This window comes from Lynx canadensis, chromosome E2, assembly GCF_007474595.2.
Source record: "Lynx canadensis isolate LIC74 chromosome E2, mLynCan4.pri.v2, whole genome shotgun sequence".
Taxonomy (NCBI): Eukaryota; Metazoa; Chordata; class Mammalia; order Carnivora; family Felidae; genus Lynx; species Lynx canadensis.
Genome location: NC_044317.1, coordinates 49,209,769 through 49,229,432, shown reverse-complemented (window position 1 = coordinate 49,229,432; position 19,664 = coordinate 49,209,769). Strand labels below are relative to the sequence as shown.

Here is a 19,664-nt window from a genome sequence, read left to right as displayed (position 1 = left end):
GTGACCTGGAGGTTGGAGACTCAGAGGTCTCTGTCCCTCATCTGCAGAATGACCGTCTATAATGCCTACATCATAGGGTATTAAATAAGATAAATGATATGAAACACCCAACATGGTCTCACTACAAACAGTACTTCCTTTTTCCTCCCAACACTGTTAGCCACTGAATGTTTGTGTCCCCGCCCCTCCACCACCCGAAGTCATATGGTGACGCCCTAGCCCCACAACGTGATGGTATTTGGAAGTGGAGCCTCGGAGATAATTAGTGTCCTTGCAGGAAAGGAGGAAAGACCAGAACGGGCTCCCTGTCTCTGCCATTCGAGGACAAAGTGAGAAAAGGGTCGGTCTGGAAACCAGGAGGAGGGGGCCTCACCGAAGCCCAACCACAATGACCCCCTGCCCTCCAGAATTGTGAGCAGATGTGTGTCGTGTAAGCCGCCGAGTCTGTGGTGTTTGGTTACGGCAGCCTAAGCTAAGCTAAGCAGCATTTTAACAACTCCCATTCGCCGAACGCTTATCACCTGCTAAGTACTATCTATAGACATTCCCTTTTCCAGGAGCATTGACTACTCCCATTTTACAGATGAGGAAACCGGGGCTGAGACAGCGGAAGGGACCTGCCCAACGTCATTGTTATTTGCCTGTGGCCCCTTAGCGTCCCTCAGTGTCCACCCCTCTCTGCCCTGTAATGCTGAGGCTGGGAGTTTGAAAACTACATCTCCCAGGCTCCTTTGCCACCTGACTTCTGCAAACGGGAAGCACTCCAGGTCAGGGGGTAAAACGGGCCTTCCCCCACCCCTGCTTCTGGCAGCATCCATGGATCTGGCTGTGATGCCTCCTGTGTGGCCCCAGCCCTGGCCACACAGCACCCCCGCCCCCCATCCGTGGTTCCGGGACAAGCCGCCCGCAGTACAGCAGCAAGGGGACTCCTCACTTGTGCTAAGACCACCTGCTCCCTTTGGCTTCCCCAGCCCTGGACGTGGGAGCTGCTTCCTGCATTTGCTAGTCTCTGGGGCGCTTCCTATGGAAATTGCAATTCTCAAAAAAAAAAAAAAACCACGCCAGTATCTATATGCTCTTTCAGAACCTTGTGACTGTCACTTGCCATGGAACCTTGTGACTGTCACTCGCCATCAAGAGTGGACGCTCTCTCCTCTTCCCTTGAACCTGGACGAATACAGCATAGCAGAAGGGGTGCTTTTCGACCTCCGAGCCCAGGTCATAGTGGGCAGCATGGTTTCTCTCTCTTGGGATGCTCACCCAGGGGCATCTATGGCTGAGTAACAAATCACCCCGGATTGATCCACTTAAAATAGTGCCCGTTAAGAATCTCACAGTTCTGGAGGTCAAAAGTAGGGGTGGGCTCAGCTGGGTTCTCTGCTTAGGACCTCGCAAGGCTGAAAGCAAGGTCTTGGCTGGGCTGGGCTCTTATCTGGGGCTTGGGATCCTCTTTCGGGCTCACTCGGTTCTTGGCAGGATCCAGTTTCTTGCGTTCGTAGGACCGAGGTCCCCATGTTCTTGCTGGCTCTCGGCTGGGGGTCACTCTTGGCCCCTGGGGGCTGCTCCTGGGTCCTTTCCACATAACCCCCTCCAACTTTAAACCAGCAATGCCACATCATCCTTTTCATGCTTCAAATCTGACTTCTGCTACCAGCCAGCGAAAACTCTCTGCTTTTCAAGGGCTTATGTGAGTAGATGAAGCACCACCCCCCCATCACCTCTTTGATGATCTCAAAATCAACTCATCTGCAAATCTAATTACATCTGCAAATCCCTTTTGGCATATCACATATTGTCACACGTGTTGAATCTCATCACCTTCACGGTCCCAGGGATTAGGGTGGAAATTGGTGGGGGCGGGGAGGGGGCTTAGAATTCTACCTCCCACAAGCCAAGACCGCATGTTGTGAGCAAGTCCAAGCCATGCAGTGAAGCCCCCTGGAGGTGTCCAGCTATATATAGCCCCCCAAAGGTCTCAGCCAGCAGCCCGCATCAACCGTCAAAGTTGTGAGTGGATGCGCCTCCAGACGGCCTCAAACCACCCCAGCCAATGCACATCATGCAGCAGACACAGGCCATCCCCAAACTCCTACTCCTGAGTTGTTTTATGCCGGTTGGTGTTGGAGTGATTTGTGCCTGGAATATCTTCCTTTCTTCCTCACTGCTCTCCAGCTCCCCTTCCTTCCCTCTTTTGCTCTCCTGGTCCTTCCAGCATTATGTACTCAACCCCCCTTATTGAACCCCTGTTGAAACACCTAGGTTGCTTTTCTTTTCCTGGCTGACCCCTGCTCATCTATCCCCCGATTCTTCTTTGCTAACGGAACCCTAGTTTGTGCAGAATCTGGGGGCAGCCATGTACCTAATGAGGGGGCTAGGGGCTCTGTCAACCTCAGAGACTGAATCTTAATTAGACAAAGGCAACTGGGATTGCCATCACCTTGACAGGGATTGGCTGGCTCCGTTCTGGACAATGGACACGGGGAAAGTCTGCCAGGGGACGGGGTTTCTGGGAAGACAAGAACGGAGGCCACCTCTTCCAGGTTTGGAAATGGTTGCATGAGGGCATGATGCTGCAGCTACAGCCATCATCGTGCGGACACCCACATACTGAGGGCGGCAGGGCAGCAAGATGGGTCTTCAGTGGCTCCTCTGACCTGTGGAATGAATGACCCCTGGGTACCCCTACCTCCATTCTCTCTGTTCAGTTGTGTATTAGGTATTCCTTAGTGCTCCTTCCTCGGGGCCTCCGCCCCTACAGCTCCCTCTGCCTGGGGTGCCCCCATCCACACCCCACACATCCGCATGGCCCTCTGCTCAGATGTCGCCTTCCTGAGACCTCTCAAAAAACAAACAAACAAACAAACAAACAAAACCACACCCCTTCTACAGCCCTCCCATTTCTCTTCCCTGCACTGTGTTTATTATCTGTCTCTGCCACTGAAACATAAACCCTCCTGAGAGCAGAGAGCTTTCCTTACTATGCACCCTCAGTGTCTAGAACTGGGGTTGATGTGTATCACCTGTGATCAGTAAATATTTGTCCAATTCATGCCATGCGAATGCTTTGAGTTCTTTTCGTTGGACTTTGTATTACGTTCAGCCAAAAGCAAATGGTTCCTGCCCGCCCCTCCCCCGCATCTTCACCTCACAGCTAAATCCTTTGGGTCCAATGCTTGCTCTAAAATGACACTCACGGGGCACCTGGGGGGGGTCAGTCAGTTAAGCCTCCCACTTCTGCTCAGGTCATGACCTTGCGGTTCACAAGTTCAAGCCCCGAGTTGGACTCTGGGCTGACAGCCCAGAGCCTGGAGCCTGCTTCGGATTCTGTGTCTCCTTCTCTCTCTGCTCCTCCTCTACTCACACTCTCTCTCTCAAAAAGAAAGAAACATTAAAAAAGAAAGAAATGCAGATTCTCAGGTCCTACTCCAGATTACATTTAGATAAGATGTAAAATAAAAAATAAAATAAAATAAAATAAAATAAAATAAAATAAAAGCACTCACTCCAGACTGAGCATTTGCTCTCACGCCCACCTTGGCTGCTAGACACGGTCATCTGCAGGTCCCCTCAGGTCCCAGAATCCCCAGAGGAGAGAGAGTAGACCACATCAAGGCCCTGTTTGAGGCTTCGGAAGTCAGAAGAAGGAAACCCAAGCCACTTGGTATTGTGGGATGCGGTTCATTCAGATTTGGTTACAGAGGGGAGGCTGAACCCAGATAGAAGAGGGCCCCTGGTGGGGATAGAATGGGCTGCTCTACAAGCCTGGGAAGGGGGTGTATTTGCTCCTTAAGCCCCATCTTGGCTGCCCAGGACTTTGCTAAACCCTAAAGAGGAAGACAGAAGGGGCTGTTTCCCAATGTTCAGGAAAACAGACACAGCCCTAGTCTAAGGGAATGGCCAGGTGTTGGAGACCCCCTAGTTTGAGGAAAGAGGCTTAGTCTTTGCACACACACCCCCCCCCCCCATGTGAAGATTGTGTGTCCGCAGAGGCGTCTCTAGTCTGAGGTCTGAGAAGTACAGCCTAGTAGGAGGGAGGAGCTACTTCCTTTGGGACCCTGGTGTTAAGAAAGAGGACTTGCCTTGGGGAAGCCCTTAGTCTGAGGGAGGAGGCTCAGTCCTTCTGACTTTTCTCACCAGAAGCTTCCAGGCCTAGAAACGTGGAAGGGGAGGGGAGCCAGGGCGCCCTCTAGCGAGGTGGGAAGCAAGGGGGGTTGAGTGGCTGCGGGGCGAGGGTGGTGGAGGGTTAGGGTGGAGGCGGGACTGCTCAGGAGAGGGCCAGGAAGCCCAGGGCCACCAGCAGCACGGACCGGGCGAGGCGGAGGCCAGGCGGCGCGCCAGAGGCGCACTCGGATTCCAGGATGGCACGCCGGGTGGTGCTGCAGTGGGGCTGGTGGGCCAGCCGGTGGCCGGGGAACTTCAGCAGCGCCTTGGCGGTGGCGGCGGAGACCCCGCACAGGTTTTGGGAGCCGCAGCCGCGCAGGGTCACGTTCTGGCTGCCTGCGGGGACGCGGGTGAGGACGCAGGTGAGGATGAGCGGGCAGGTGTCCTCCGTGCCCACGTGCGCCTGCCACCGCGAGCCACCCCGGCCACCCCCCTCCCATCCCCGCGCCCGGGCTTCCGGGCTCCCAGAATAAGCCCACTTCCCGGCAACTCCCTCCAGCCCCCTGGGATCTGCCTGCGTCGCCAGGGTTTCCTAAAAGACCAGACTGTCACATCCGACAGGACACATGGCAGCGGGCCAGCCCTGAGGGATGACAGACCCTCGGATCCATGTCTTTGGGGAAAACTCACCGGAAATGTTGGGATCCTCAACCTGGGGTCTGGTCACGGCTGTGCCTTTCATTGTTTTGTTTTGTTGGGGTTTTTTAATTATTTTAAGTTTATTTATTTATTTTGAGAGAGAAAGAGAGAGAGCGAGTGGGCATGCAGGCAGAGAGAGAGAGAGAGGAAGAGAGAGAGTCCCCAGCAGGCTCTGTACTGTCAGCACAGAGCCAGATGCGGGGCTGGAACCCACAAACTGTGAGATCATGACCTGAGCGGAAATCAACTGACTGAGCCCCCCAGGGGCCCCATTAAGTCTTTCTCTTTTAAAGAAATGTCTGGAGGGGCGCCCGGGTGGCTCGGTGGGTTGAGCATAGGACTTCGGCTCAGGTCATGAGCTCACGGTTCAGTGCGTGAGTGACACGTTAGCCTCCCAGCACAGGGTGCCCTGAACTGGAGTATATTTCCTCACAGAGAGCCATGATGGTCTTAGATTCACTGAAATGCCGTATATAGCGCTTACTATCTCGAATTTTCAATCCACTAGCCACTAGCCCCATATGGCTGTTGAGCGCTAGACATGTGGCCGGTTTGAACGGAAACGTGCTGTGAATATAAAATCCACACCAGATTCCAAAGGCTTAGTAGCCAAAAAAAAAAAAAAAAAGAATGTAACCTGTCTCATTTATAATTTCTTACATCGATCGCATCGCGTGTTGCAATGACAGCTGTTGAATACGGTGGGGTGAACAAAAAATATTACCAAATTAATGTCATCTACGACTCGTTACTTTTTAATGTGGCTACTCGGAAAATTTAAATGCTACACGTGGCTTACCCCGTATTCCTTTTGGACAGCACTCATCCAGAAGTCTCATGGATTATCTTATTTAATTCCCACAACAGTCTTTTTTAAAAGTTTATTTATTTTTTTTTTTGGGGCGCCTGGGTGGCGCAGTCGGTTGGGCGTCCGACTTCAGCCAGGTCACGATCTCGCGGTCCGTGAGTTCGAGCCCCGCGTCGGGCTCTGGGCTGATGGCTCAGAGCCTGGAGCCTGTTTTCGATTCTGTATCTCCCTCTCTCTCTGCCCCTCCCCCATTCATGCTCTGTCTCTCTCTGTCCCAAAAATAAATAAACGTTGAAAAAAAAAAAAAAAGTTTATTTATTTTTGAGAGAGAGAGCTCGTACGTGCGGCCCGGAGGATCCCAAGCTGGCTCCCGCTGACAGCAGCGAGCCCGAGGCGGGGCTCCCACCCACGAGCTGAGCCGTGAGAGCATGAGCCGAGCCACCCAGGTGCCCCTAATTCCCACAGCCGTCCTATAAGTTAGAGACCCCAAACCCAAGCAATGCCCGAATCCAAAACCTGTGCACTCAGGCTTACTCACGGGCACACGCATGCACGTACACACGTGTATATTACCTTCTATAGACAGCAGGTCCAGCTGGACACATTCAGTCTCCCCGACGGGACACTGCACGTAGAAGGAGGAATTGCAGGGCCCCGGGTGGCCGTTAGGACATGTAGGACACAGGAACCCGCTCAGGGGGTGTGAGTCTGGCACCCCTTCTGTAAAGGGGAGGCTGACAGTCAGGACCTCTCAGGACCTCCAGGACCCTCTGTGCACTTACAGGCTCTCCCGCAGGGGCATGACCTTATTGACATTTGCCCAACTAGCTGGGGTCAGGGTGACTTCAGGCAGCCCGGCTGAGGAACTGGGCGGGTGGGGCGGGGGGCTCCCGCCTGCCTGCCTTCCTCGACTCAGGACAAACTCTCCTCCAGAGCACCCCACCACTGCCGTGGCCACCCCCTGACTGCTTTCCGGTGGCGGCGGCATACCGGGAGGAGTGAGTGCTTGGCAGTTGCCTTGGCAACAGGTGGAGTTGATCTGGAAGCCAAAGTCCACGCTGGAGGTGAAGGCAGAGACAGAGGTGCCAAATAGGCAGTCCCTGAGGGCCACACAGGAGCCGCTTCTCCAGACGACAGAGTCACCTTTCCCTAAGGCTGAGAGATGTGGGGGGCAGGCTTACGGGAAAGGCCACCATAAGCCACCCGCTCACTGGAAGCTCCCAAATCCCTCTGGGTGCCATTGTTGGCATTCACTTCGCCTGACGGTCCGCCCTAATACACTCAAAAGCCTGTCACCGGTCATCAAGACACACGGCTCAAAAGCCTTCCTTCCTCCGCCTTGTCCAGTTAGGGCTCCAATGAACAGGACGTCTCTGTACCTGTGATGTCTCCCAACCTGTCTATGAGAACCTCGCGGGCTTAGCCAGAAAGTTCTCAAGGATCCTAGAACTGTTCACGTGGTACACTACCCTTACCAACCCCACTTACGTAGCTAAAAGACAGAGAAAAGCAGGTTTCCAGTTCAACGCCCCTTCCCAATGACCGAAGGGTGTAGTTTTTCCCTTTATGGGGCAGACGGACAGGAGCCTTAGCAGGCTCCTTGCCCAGAATGTTGACGTAGAAACCAAGATGGCTGCAACGGTCTCTCCCACCCCACGTGCATCTCTGTATCTTCACTTACCACTCCCACATCAAGAGGTGGAATCCGTTTCCTCACCCCTTAACCCGGAGCTGGCCTTGTGACTTGCTCTGATCAATAGACCCGTGGCAGGAGCGACACTGTGTCAGTTCTGGGCTCCTCTCTTACGAAGCCCGTGGCTTCTACCTCTTCCTTCTCGGAAGCCAGCCACCATTTTGGAAAGAGGCTCAGCAAGGCTACTGACTGATGATAGACCACACGGACAGAGGCCCCGGAAAGCAGGAGGCCGTACTGAACATTCCAGCCCCAGCCGGGTTCCCAGCGGAATGCAGCCACAGGGGGATCCTCACCCCTTGGAGGAGGAGACCTGCCCAGCTGGGCCGCGTCAACCCACAGAATAGTGAGAAGTAATAAATCATGGGGTTTTTTAGCCACAACGCGTTTTTTTTTTCATTGCGCCCTCCCCACCCCACCCCCCAAAAAAACCCACATAATAAAAAATGTACCCTCCTAGGCCTTTGTAAGTGTGCTATGAGTGGTATTAACTATATTTACATTGTTAGGTAACAGGTCTCTAGAACGCCTTCATTTTGCAATCCTAAATTACTTAAAAATTTTTATTAATGTTTATGTATTTTTGAGACAGAGAGACAGGGACGGAGCATGAGCAGGGAAGAGACAGAGAGAGACAGAGACACGGAATCCAAAGCAGTCTCCAGGTTCTGAGCTGGAAGCACAGAGCCTGACACAGGGCTCGAACTCACGGAGCGTGAGATCATGACCTGAGCTGAAGTCGGACGCTTGACCCACTGAGCCACCCAGGCCCCCCCTGTGTGACATCACATCTTCAATTCACATACTCTGCTGCAACCAGCCTCTGTCCTCCACCGCCGGGAAAAGGCCGCCATGGCCGGAGTCAGGGCGGCGAACACGGAGGGCAAGGAGAGATCTTGGTGAGCCTCGTTTCTGCCGCCCCCACCCAATCCTGTCTCCGGGGACACTCACCTAGGATGCCTGCTGTCTGAAGGCAGTAGTTCCGATCTGCTGGGCAGAAGACAGGGTCACAACGATTGAGTCCTGAGCAGGTGACACAGACAGTGACCCTATCCGCGGTCAGAGACGTGTTTGCAGGGGGACCTAGGGAGAAAAGAAGATGAGCAGGAGAGCAACCTGTGCGTGTGTGTGTGTGTGCGTGTGTGTGTGTGTATTTCTGGGCACATCAGCGTATGTGCACCTCTACAACGATGTAGTTTGTGTGCCCAAGCCTGTTTCCCTGTGTACACACGGGGCTGTGTGTGCCTGTGTTGAACTCTGTTTGTTTTGGAAGCGTCGGCAGAGGGTGGGGACGTTTGTGTGTGGCATCCCTGTGTGAGAAGGTGTCTACATCTCTGCGTGAACAGAGCACATGTTTATGTGTATATACAAAAGGCTGACTTTGTGGGTCTGGATGTGTCTGTGTTCCCAGCAAGGTTTAGGGTGCTTGGATACATATCTGGAGTACAGATGTGAATGTCTGTGAATGTTAGAGTGTTTCGGCACATCTGTGTATATTTTGTACTTTCGTATATTTGTGTGTTGGTGCCTGTCCACACACACGGATCTGACAACTGACGAGCCCCCCTGCATGGATCTGTTACACGTCCAGAGGGACCGTATATGCCAAAATTCCATGTCTTGTGTTCCAGTTGTTGGCTAGCCTACTTAGTCCTTTCTCCTTCCATATTTTTTTAAAGTTTATTTATTTTTGAGAGAGAGAGAGAGAGAGAGAAACAGAGCACAAGCAAGGGAGGGGCAGAGAGAGAGGGGGACACAGAATCTGAAGCAGGTTCCAGGCTCTGAGCTGTCAGCACAGAGCCCAACGATGCGGGGCTCGAACTCAGGAACCGTGAGATCATGACCTGAGCTGAAGTCGGATGCTCAACCGACTGAGCCACCCAGGCACCCCTCTCCTTCCATATTGTAACTTTTGAGCTCCTGGGTCTTTTTCTTTTCTCTATTGTGATCATTCATTGAACCCACTGTTTAATTTTTTAAAGTAAAACTCCCCCAGGGGCGCCTGGGTGGCTCAGTCAGTTCAGTGCCCGACTCTCGTTTCGGCTCAGGTCATGATCTCACGGTTGGTGGGAATGAGCCCTTCGTCGAGCTCCACACTGAGCGTGGAACCAGCTTAAGATTGAGGTTTCCACATCCCTGGAGCCAAGGGAAGGCCGCTGTACCCACATTTGAAAATTGCCTCTCTCACCTCTGAAACGTCTGTGATTCTGTTCTGTTGTCTCGCTCAAAAAAAGCTGTTGCCCTGGTCAGTGCTATCTCAATTAGCATCTCTCTTTTCTGGAAGACAAAACTTTTTGTCCTTGTTCTTTGTTAGGCCAGAAGAAGACTTTTGGCAAACCTGTCTTCTTACACAAGCAAGGAAGTGAAGGAAAGAAAGAAAGAGACTTATTTCAACAGAGTTTGTATCTCTAATCTCATTTACATGACAGGATGCTTGTGTTTAGAAATGTGTGCTCCTCTGTACGTGTGTTTGGGGTGCTGGGATACAGATGGAGATGGTTGTGGATGTGTGGGTGTGTGCCAGTTGGGTTTTCTGCTTCTAGGAGTGTTAACTGATGTGTGGGTGTGCACGCGCGCGTGTGCACATATGCGCGTCTGTGAGCTTATAAGGGTAACTGCATTCCCTGAGAGCATATTGGGAGGGGGAGGGGATACCCTGGAAACACATAGGATTGGGAAGGGCATGTGGGGTCTAGGAAGGGCAGAGAAAGTAGAATCTCAGGAAGTCAGAGTTCCAAGTACCTGGCACGGTGGGTGTAACCACATAGTTGCATTCAGGCTGGCTGACGAGACGAAATCCAGACGCTTCTGGGCCCAGGGTGGTGTTCACTTGCAGGTGGCAGACATTTGGGGTAGCACAGCCCTTCAGGATTTGGGGACCCCCTGCAGAAACAGGGGGAAGCGGCAGGGGGAGACTCAAAGCCAGAGCCTTCCCACCTTACTGACTTTGTCTAGGTCTGAAAGTTCCCATCTCTGTTGACAGTTCTATATGATTCATTGTCAAATCTGCCTGGTTATTTCGTACAACCTTTTGATGCCTGCTCATTTTTGTGATTCTAATTTTATTCTTTCAGATATATATACCACATATGGTTACGTTCTGTAGCTGATCATTACAATAGCTCCTCGTGAATCGAATCTCGTGTTTGTTGCTTTTGCTCTCACTCATGGTAGCTTGTTCCCTTGTGCATTTTGTGAGCTCTTATTGTGAGCTCATATTTGGTTGATGTTGATCTTGGGGGGGGGGGCGGGGTATCCTGAGGGCTTTTCGGGTGGAGAGGATTTGCCTTTGCTTGTACTGAAAATTGGAGGTACTGCCAACCTGGGATCATTTCAGTCTCCTTCCGAGGTTTCCCGCTTATGTGGAGCGCTAAGAGTCAGCTCCCCAGCCGTGCCACGGACCCAAGACCTAGTCACCCAAAGCAGGGTGTCATCAGCATTTGCTCTCAGGGCCACTCTGCCTTTTATGTTTGCTTACTGCTCTTGTTCTGAATTCCGCTCACATTTTTATTTTGTTTGGGGATCCTTGGAAATTTCCCTAACTTCCTATAAGCCCCCAAAGCATGGAGAAATAATTTTGTACATCTAGTTCGTCTGTAAATAATGGCATACCAAAGAGGGATGATAATGGGAACAGGCTATAAGGGGTGTATCGTCCATAGAACATTTATTTATTTATTTATTTATTTATTTATTTATAATTGTTTACTTATTTTTGAGAAGGAGAGAGAGAGTGCAAGCAGGAGAGGGGCAGAGAGAGAGAGGGAGACACAGAATCCGAAGCAGGCTCCAGGCTCTGAGCTGTCAGCACAGAGCCCGACGCCGGGCTCGAACCCACGAACCGCGAGATCGTGACCTGAGCTGAAGTTGGATGCTGGGTTGGATGCAGGAGCCCCTCTGTAGAGCACTTAAAAACAATAATAAAACTGACTAGGGGAGCCTGGCCGGCTCAGTCTGTAGAGCATGGGACTCTTGATATTGGGGAGCTGAATTTAACCTCCACGGTAGGCGTAGAGCTTACTTAAAAAAAAAAAATGGGGCGGGGCGCCTGGGTGGCGCAGTCGGTTAAGCGTCCGACTTCAGCCAGGTCACGATCTCGCGGTCCGTGAGTTCGAGCCCCGCATCAGGCTCTGGGCTGATGGCTCGGAGCCTGGAGCCTGTTTCCGATTCTGTGTCTCCCTCTCTCTCTGCCCCTCCCCCGTTCATGCTCTGTCTCTCTCTGTCCCAAAAATAAAATAAACGTTGAAAAAAAAAAAATTAAAAAAAAAAAAAATGGGGCACCTGGGTGGCTCGGTTGGTTAAGCATCCGACTCATGATTTCGACTCAGGTCCTGATCTCACAGTTTGTGCGATCAAGCCTTGTGTTGGGCTCTGCACTGAGAGTGCGGAGCCTGCTTGGAATTCTCTCTCCCTCTCTTTCTGCCCCTCCGTCGCTCAAGCTCTCTCTCTCTCAAAATAAATAAATAAGCATTTAAAATAATAATAATAATATTATTATTATTATTATTATTATAAAACTGACTAAACATCAATCTGTTTCTTTTTATCACCCTATTCCAACATTTCCAAACAATGGCAGTGATAAAGTACCCCTCCCCCCAGGGCGGACCACTCCCACCACTCACGTCCCCCCTCCCTTACCTCACACCTTCCCAGTATGCCACTGTTTGTAGCAGGAAGACCTTTCAGAGGTCCAGTCTACCAGGAGCAGAAGCCCAGACCGTTCCTTCCTGTCGCTTTGTTTGCCTAATAGTTAGACTATGTTCTATTCTAAGCCTTTTGCTCAAAAAGCCTCTGCTCCAACCGTTTGCAAACGCATAGGGGTGATTTTAAAATACACCTGCAAATTCTTTGACACATCAAGAAGTGAGGGTACTAGGCTTCCTCCTCTTGAAACTGATGAGGGAAACAAAGGCAAGAGAAATGTAGCTTAAATTAAATCTCCTCACAGCTTGTAGCCCACTGATAGACACCTGAAACATGCAATGTGACTTTCCTCAAGGAACTCATGGCTGCCTTAGCGCCTTCATGTTTACATTTTATTAAAAGTAACCTTATCTTGGGGCGCCTGGGTTGCTCAGTCGGTTGAGCACTGACTTTGGCTCAGGTCATGATCTCACAGTTCATGAGTTCAAGCCTGGCATCCGGCTGTGTGCTGACAGCTCGGAGCCTGGAGCCTGCCTCGGATTCTGTATCTCCCTCTCTCTCTGCTCCTCCCCTGCTCGTGCTCTGTCTCTCTGTCTCTCTCTGTCTCAAAAATAAATAATAATAAACATAAAAAAAAAAGTAACCTTAACTTAATAGCAGCTAGCCCCTCAAGGTCCTGGAAGCCATGCTTCCAAATTCTTTAGAGACTTACTTTTCTTCTATACCTCTCCCTTCACAAACATAAAAATATAAAATCAGTCACCCCAGTGCAGCTCTTCCTGCCCACGGGTCCTGTCCCCGTGCTTTAATATAATCACCTTTTTGCACCAAAGACGTCTTAAGGATTCTTTCTTAGCCGTTTGCTCAAGAACCACATCAAACCCAGATGGACTTTTGTGATCGTTTGAACCAACAAAGCATGGTAAAATGACATCATGTGACCTCCAAGGCTAGCTCATGTAAAAGTGGGCAGCTGCCATTTTGTTTGCTGGAATACTCGCCCTTAAAGTCTTCAGTCACCATGCAAAGGTGGTGGCAGCCATGATGTGGGGAAGCCCAATCTAACCAATGTGGAGCAACAACATAGAGAGGCCCTAAGATTACATGAAGAGAGAGAGAGAGAGAGAGATGACTAACTAGCCCCGGCCCCTGCCCTGTTTGCTGAGCTAGTCAGTACTGAGATCTTCAGCCAGCATATAATGAGCCCTGAGGCGGCCATGCTGTGAGGAAGCCGAGTCTAACCAATGTGGAAAACCCACCCTGGAGAGGCCCAGAGTCTACGTGTGTGAGATGCTCAGCAAACCCCCAGTTGCCCGGTTCCAGCTCCGGCCACACTCTGACTGTGATCCCGTGAGAGACTCAGAACCATCCGGGTGGGCCTTCCACAATTCCCAACCCACAGAAACTGTAAGAGTTAACAAAATGGGGCACCTGGGTGGCTCAGTGGGTTAAGCATCTGGCTTTGGCTCAGGTCATGATGATCTCATGGCTCGTGAGTTCAAGCCCCATGTCGGGCTCTATGCTGTCAAAGTTGAGCCTGCTTCAAATCCTCTGTTCCCCCCCCCCCGCCCCTCCCCTGCTCTCTCTGTCTCTCTCAAAAATAAACATTAAAAAAAAGAGTTAATAAAATGATGGCTATTATTTTAAGCTGCTACATTTGTGAGCGATTTGCTAATAGCAACAGGTGACCAGAACACCATGCAAATGAACCTCAACACTTGTTTGTGTGTGTCGGAGGCAGGCCCACCACACAAGCGCCTCCAGAAGGGAAGGAACCCTTACCTCCATTCCATGTCCCGTTGAGGGTGAGACACATAGTCTGGTCCCCTGTGCAGTTCATGACCGAAAGGGAGTCACAGGAGGCTGACTTGTCCCCAGAACAGTAGGGACATTGCACTCCGTTGAGCTGGGCTTCGGACCCTGCCTCTGGGAGGAGTGGGTGTGGTTGGTGTGGGGTGAAGGCTGAGAAACACGCCCCCCCCTCCTTCCCCCACCAGCCCTCTGTTCCCGCCACCACCCCCCAACCACAATCTAGAGCATTTCCTCCAAAGTGGGACCAGCCTGGTCTCAGCCACCTCCTTCCAAACTGTGAAGATATACTCTGAAGAGCAGCAGACAGAGCCGAAGGTGGGGCCACCCCACACCGGTGCTTCACCCTAAAACCTTCGGGCTAGATCCTGTGGGTTCCTTTACTCATTCCGCAAACATTTCTTGAGCACCCATTGTGCCAGGCCCCGTTCTGGAGACCCAGTCCTGACCGCACAGAGAAAAGCCCTCCCTTGAACCCATTTAATTCCAAAAGTGATTAAAAAGTAACCCTGAGGGGTGCCTGGGTGGCTCAGTCAGTTAGCTGTCTGACTCTGGCCCAGGTCATGATCTCACAGTTTGTGAGTTCAAGCCCCGCATGGGGTTCTGTGCTGACAGCTCAGAGCCCAGAACCTGTTTCAGATCCTGTGTCTCCCTCTCTCTCTCTTCCCCTCCCCCACTCATTCTCTCTCCGTTTCTCTCTCAAAATTAAAATAAACTTAAAAAAAACTAATCCTGAAAAAAAGATTAATCCTGTTATTTTAGGTTTTAAGATACTGTGTTCTAGCCTCCGGGCTCTTTACCATTTGATCAATTTCAGAGCTTTCTTAGAGGTCTGAAACATTTAAGAGGAAGCTGCTTAAGCAGATTTTTTTCCTGAGTCAAAGCTAAGCCATGACTCGTTCTAAATGTGATTTATGTTGCACTATTGGCAAATACTGAAAAGTAGACCAAAGAAAACATGACCACAGAACTGTGTTGGCTAATACGTGGCCCCTGTGCACCTGTAGCTGTTGAGCTCTTGAAATGTGGCCAGTTCCCCTCGTGCGCTGTTGGTGGGAACATAAACTGGGGCAGCCACTGTGGAAAACAGTATGGAGGTTCCTCAAAAAATTAAAAGTAGAAATACCATGTGATCCAGAGATTTGACTACTGGGTATTTACCCAAAGAAAGCAAAAACGCTAATTTGAAAAGATAGTGGTACCCCTATGTTTATTACAGCATTATTTACACAGGTCAAGATACGGAGACAAGCCAAGTATCCATCCATAGATGAATGGATAAAGAGGGTGTGGCATGTATATATGGTTAACAAAGGGGAAATGGGGGTGCCTGGGTGACTCAGTCAGTTGGGCAACCGACTCTTGATCTTGGCTCAGGTCATGATCACAGGGTCATGGGATCAAGGCCCACATTGGGCTGTGTGCTAAGCCCGGAGCCTGCTTGGGATTCTCTCTCTCTCTCTCTCTCTCTCTCTCTGTCTCTCCATCTTCCCCTCTCCCCAGCTTGTGCTCTCTCTCTCCCTCTCTAAAACAAAAAATATATAAACAAATAATAAATAAATTTTTAAAAGGGGGGGTGGGTGGAAGGTGGGTAAAATGGGTGAAGGGGAGTGGGAGATTAAAAAAAAAAGTAGGGGCGCCTGGGTGGCGCAGTCGGTTAAGCGTCCGACTTCAGCCAGGTCACGATCTCATGGTCCGTGAGTTCGAGCCCTGCGTCAGGCTCTGGGCTGATGGCTCAGAGCCTGGAGCCTGTTTCCGATTCTGTGTCTCCCTCTCTCTCTGCCCCTCCCCCGTTCATGCTCTGTGTCTCTCTGTCCCAAAAAAATAAATAAACGTTGAAAAAAAAATTAAAAAAAAAAAAAAAGAAACGGGGGCGCCTGGGTGGCTCAGTCGGTTGAGCGTCCGGCTTCGGCTCAGGTCATGATCTCTTGGTTTGTGGGTTCATGCCCCGTGTCAGGCGCTGTACTGACAGCTCAGAGCCTGGAGCCCGCTTCAGATTCTGTGTTTCCCTCTCTCGGCCCCTCCCCTATTCGCACTCTGTCTCTCTCTCTCAAAAATAAATAAACGTTAAAAAAAAAAATGTGGTAGGTTCCGTTTGAGATGTGCTGTGAGTATAAAATAACCCTAGATTTCAGAAGCTTAGTTTGAAAAAATAAAATACCTCATCAATTATATTGATTATGTAAAATCAATATGCTTTTTAAATTTTTATTTATTTTTGAGAGAGAGAGCAAGCCGGGAAGAGAGAGAGAGAGAGAGAGAGAGACAGAATCCGAAGCCAGCTCCAGGCTCCGAGCTGTCCGCACAGAGCCCGACGCAAGGCTCGAACTCATGAACCATGAGATCATGACCTGAGCCAAAGTCAGATGCTTAACTGACTGAGCCACCCAGGCCCCCCATGATATTTAAAATTCAAAAATCGTTACATGTCGAAATAATATTTTAAACATGTTACCTTAAATGAGATACATTATTAGAATTAATTTTGCCTGATTTCTTGCACTTTTTCATGTGGCTACTAGCAAAGCTTTCATTCCATCTGTGGTTCCCATTACATTTCTCCTGGGGCTGCTATAGATTGCCCACCAGCAGACAATTACTCCAAGTATTTCAAGACAGTCCCTTTGATCTTTCCCTACACACAGGAATGTTTGTTTAACACAGTTATAATCATAATTGGCATTTACAGGCTGAATGGCGTGCCCACCTCTCAGCTTGGGACGGGCTGTTTTATTTGGGGAGAAGTAACAATTTTTAGGAGTCAAACCCCAGTTGTTTGAAAGTCTGGCTCGTAGCCCCCGAGGTGGAGCTGTCCGGGGTCTCCCCGTGGCTACACCTGCCAAATACAAATTCCTTCTTTGGAAAAATAACCAAGCAACAAAGTGATCTTTATCACTGCTCAGAGCCAGGTCTGGAGGAAGGCCAGCGAGGAGGCGCTCGCTCTCAAGGGCGCACAAGTGCAGAGTCAGCGCCCGGAAGTAAATGCCTCCTTAAAATTCGCACCCTGGGGCCTCGCTGGCCTCACCCGAGAACCGGGCCCATCGCTACCTGTACATTTCTTGCTCTGCTTGGCTAACCCTCAAGGGGAGCTTCTCTCCTAAGGAGAAATAAAATTCTGGGGCTCCTCTCCAGCCGCCCGATAACTCAGTGCGCACAACTACAATTTCCGTAGTGCCTGCTACCCGCCAGCCTTGTGCTCCAAAGCACCCCCTGCAAAGCCTCTTTCACACCCATTTTTCCGGAGGAGAATACTGAGGTCAGCCAGGCAGAGCTGGCAAGCAAGGCCAAGTCCCCACAACACCCCACCTGGCGGCCCGACCCCCAAGTGCTGCCAACAAACCTTGTCGGGCGGCCCTGCCGCAGCCGTTTACACAGCAGTCTGTGCTGACCCAGAGGCTCGAGTGGGGGCCGTAGGTCAGGGTGTAGACACCTTCTCGGCATTCCGAGACTACACACGACCCGTTCCTGATGAGGGTCCCATTTTCTAGGGATAGACGTTGAGGAGGGGGGGATCAGGGACTCTCACCGCCCTCCCCGGACCTCTGTCCCCTCTGTAGCAATCCCCAGAGGTCAGTCTGGGACCTCAGCTGGGATTGAAGCCACCCCAGCCCCCCTTCCCCAGCAGCACCGAGCTGAGCGAGTCAAAACTTTGCGACCTTCAGTCCCAGGGTGGTTCTTCCACGCCCCTCTCCCCCCACCCCGTGCCCACCCGCTTTGTTGGGCCTCCGCCCAGCCCCCGTCTGGTCCCCCACCCAGCTGCATCTGGCCAAACACGCAGGCTTCCTTGGTGGGAGGACAGGTCATCTCAGTGCAGTTTCCCAGCAAAGAGCAGACTGGACACGTCTTGGAGGTCCCTGCGGGGAGAGAGGAGTGATCAGACCCTGTAATTTGAGGAGAGAACACAGGCGTGTGCACACACACAGGGTTCACGAATAGAATTAAGGGGGAGGCGCCTGGGTGGTTCAGCCGGCTAAGCTTCCGACTCTGGATTTCAGCTCAGGTCGTGACCTCGCGGCTCATGGGTTCAAGCCCCATGCCGGGCTCTGTGCTGACAGTGCAAAGCCTGCTTGCGATTCTCTCTCCCCTCTCTCTCTGCCGCTTGCTCACTCTCTCTCTCTCTCTTTCTCTTAAAACTAAATAAACTTTCGGGGCGCCTGGGTGGCTCAGTCGGTTAAGCGTCCAACTGGTTTCGGCTCAGGTCGTGATCTCACGGTTCGTGGGTTCAAGCCTCGCATCAGGCTCCACACTGATAGTGTGGACTTGGGATTCTCTCTCTCCCTCTCTCTCTGCCCTTCCCCACTCATTCTCTCTCTCTCTCTCACTCTCAAAATAAATAAATAAACTTTAAAGAAAAAAAATTTTTTAATGGAATGTCCCTTCTTAGTGTAGGCTGGGGAGAATTGTATCCGTCCAGGAAGCTGTCTTCTTCTTCTTCTTCTTCTTCTTCTTCTTCTTCTTCTTCTTTAATGTTTATTTATTCTTGAAAGAGAGAGAGACAGAGCACGAGCAGGGGAGGGGCACAGAGAAGGAGACACAGAATCCGAAGCAGGTTCCAGACTCCGAGCTGTCAGCACACAGCCCGACTCGGGGCTCAGACTCAGGAACTTCAAGATCATGACCTGAGCCGAAGTCGGACACTTAACCGACTGAGCCACCCAGGCGCCCCATGGCAGCCTTCTTCTTCACCTGCAGAGAGGCACCTGGGGCTCTTCCGAGGATCCACAGGCTCGAAGTAGCCCGGTCTGAAGACTGCAAACCGTGCCTCATACCTGCCTCTTATACATGAATAGGAGAGGAGACAGAACACAGATGGGTTTAGAGTCTCACTCGGGATCACACAGTGCGATCCTGGCTAAGTGCTGGGCCACTTAATCCCCAACCTGGGCCCAAGGCACAGGTTTAGAATCAAAGAGGAGACAGGCAGGCAAGACAAAGGAATAATAATAACTGCTCCTGGGGCGCCTGGGCGGCTCAGGAGGTTGAGTGTCTGACTCTTGGTTTCCACCCAGGTCATGATCTCACAGTTTGTGGTTTCGAGTCCCACATCAGGCTCCGCGCTGACAGTGTGGAGCCTGCTTGGGATTCTCTCTCTCCCTCTCTCTCTGCCCCTCCCCATTCTCAAAATAGATTAAAAAAAAAGAAAAGAAAAAAGAGAATTAAGGTCACAAAGCTAAGAACGGGCAGAGCCAAGATGCGAACGCTGGCAGGCTGGCTCCAGAACTATGTTCTCAAACACGGTTCAGCTGCCTCTGCTAGACAAAAAGCTGAGGGAGAGAAGGAGCCGGGCCCCAGATTCTGAAGCTGGATTCCCACCCCGCATGTGAACACGGACTGTCTCTCTCGCTCTTTCTCTCGCTCCTGCTCTCAGGGACCACACGTAAAGTGCCTACCGGCTGGGGTGGCCAGCGCTCCCAAGAGCGCCAGACTGGTGACGAGCTGGAGCATGATCCAGGCTGGAGGGGAGGAAGCAGGACACAGGTGACCTGGCCTTTTATGCAAGGGCTAGACTGGCAGACCTAGAAGAGAGAGAGCAAACAGGTGAGGGAGATAGCGGCCCCACCCTCCATCCTGGCCACTGGGACACCTGGCAGTGGGGGGGGGGCAGGCAGGGAGGTTAGGAGCATGGAGATGGGGAAACTGAGTCCTGAGAGGCAAGAGGGAGAAAGAGTCATGAGGCCAAAGAAAGAAGGGCATGCTGGCATTACCATCGCTATCATGAACGCGTCCCTGATCATTCCATAGAGACGTTAGCTCACTGAATCCCTACCATAGCCTACAAGCCATTACCCTTAATCCTAGAAGGGATACAGTATTCCGATATTTGACCGTCTATCGGTACAGGTCAGCCTCTGTGACAGTAACCACGAGGCCTGCTGGCCTCCACAGACCTGGTGTTGCTAGAACATG

General features: G+C 51.4%; 1 protein-coding gene across 1 annotated transcript; it reads right to left on the bottom strand.

The window, feature by feature from the left end:
- Window positions 1-3,662: 3,662 nt before the first annotated feature.
- Window positions 3,663-19,273, bottom strand: LOC115502342. Its single transcript, XM_030297612.1, has 9 exons — window positions 19,148-19,273; window positions 17,510-17,611; window positions 17,098-17,241; window positions 13,731-13,874; window positions 10,044-10,184; window positions 8,253-8,384; window positions 6,599-6,763; window positions 6,182-6,328; window positions 3,663-4,497 (listed from the first exon to the last, which is right to left on the bottom strand). The coding sequence occupies exons 1-9, from the start codon at window positions 19,200-19,202 to the stop codon at window positions 4,265-4,267; spliced, it is 1,263 nt and encodes a 420-aa protein (XP_030153472.1). The 5' UTR covers window positions 19,203-19,273; the 3' UTR covers window positions 3,663-4,264.
- Window positions 19,274-19,664: the final 391 nt, after the last annotated feature.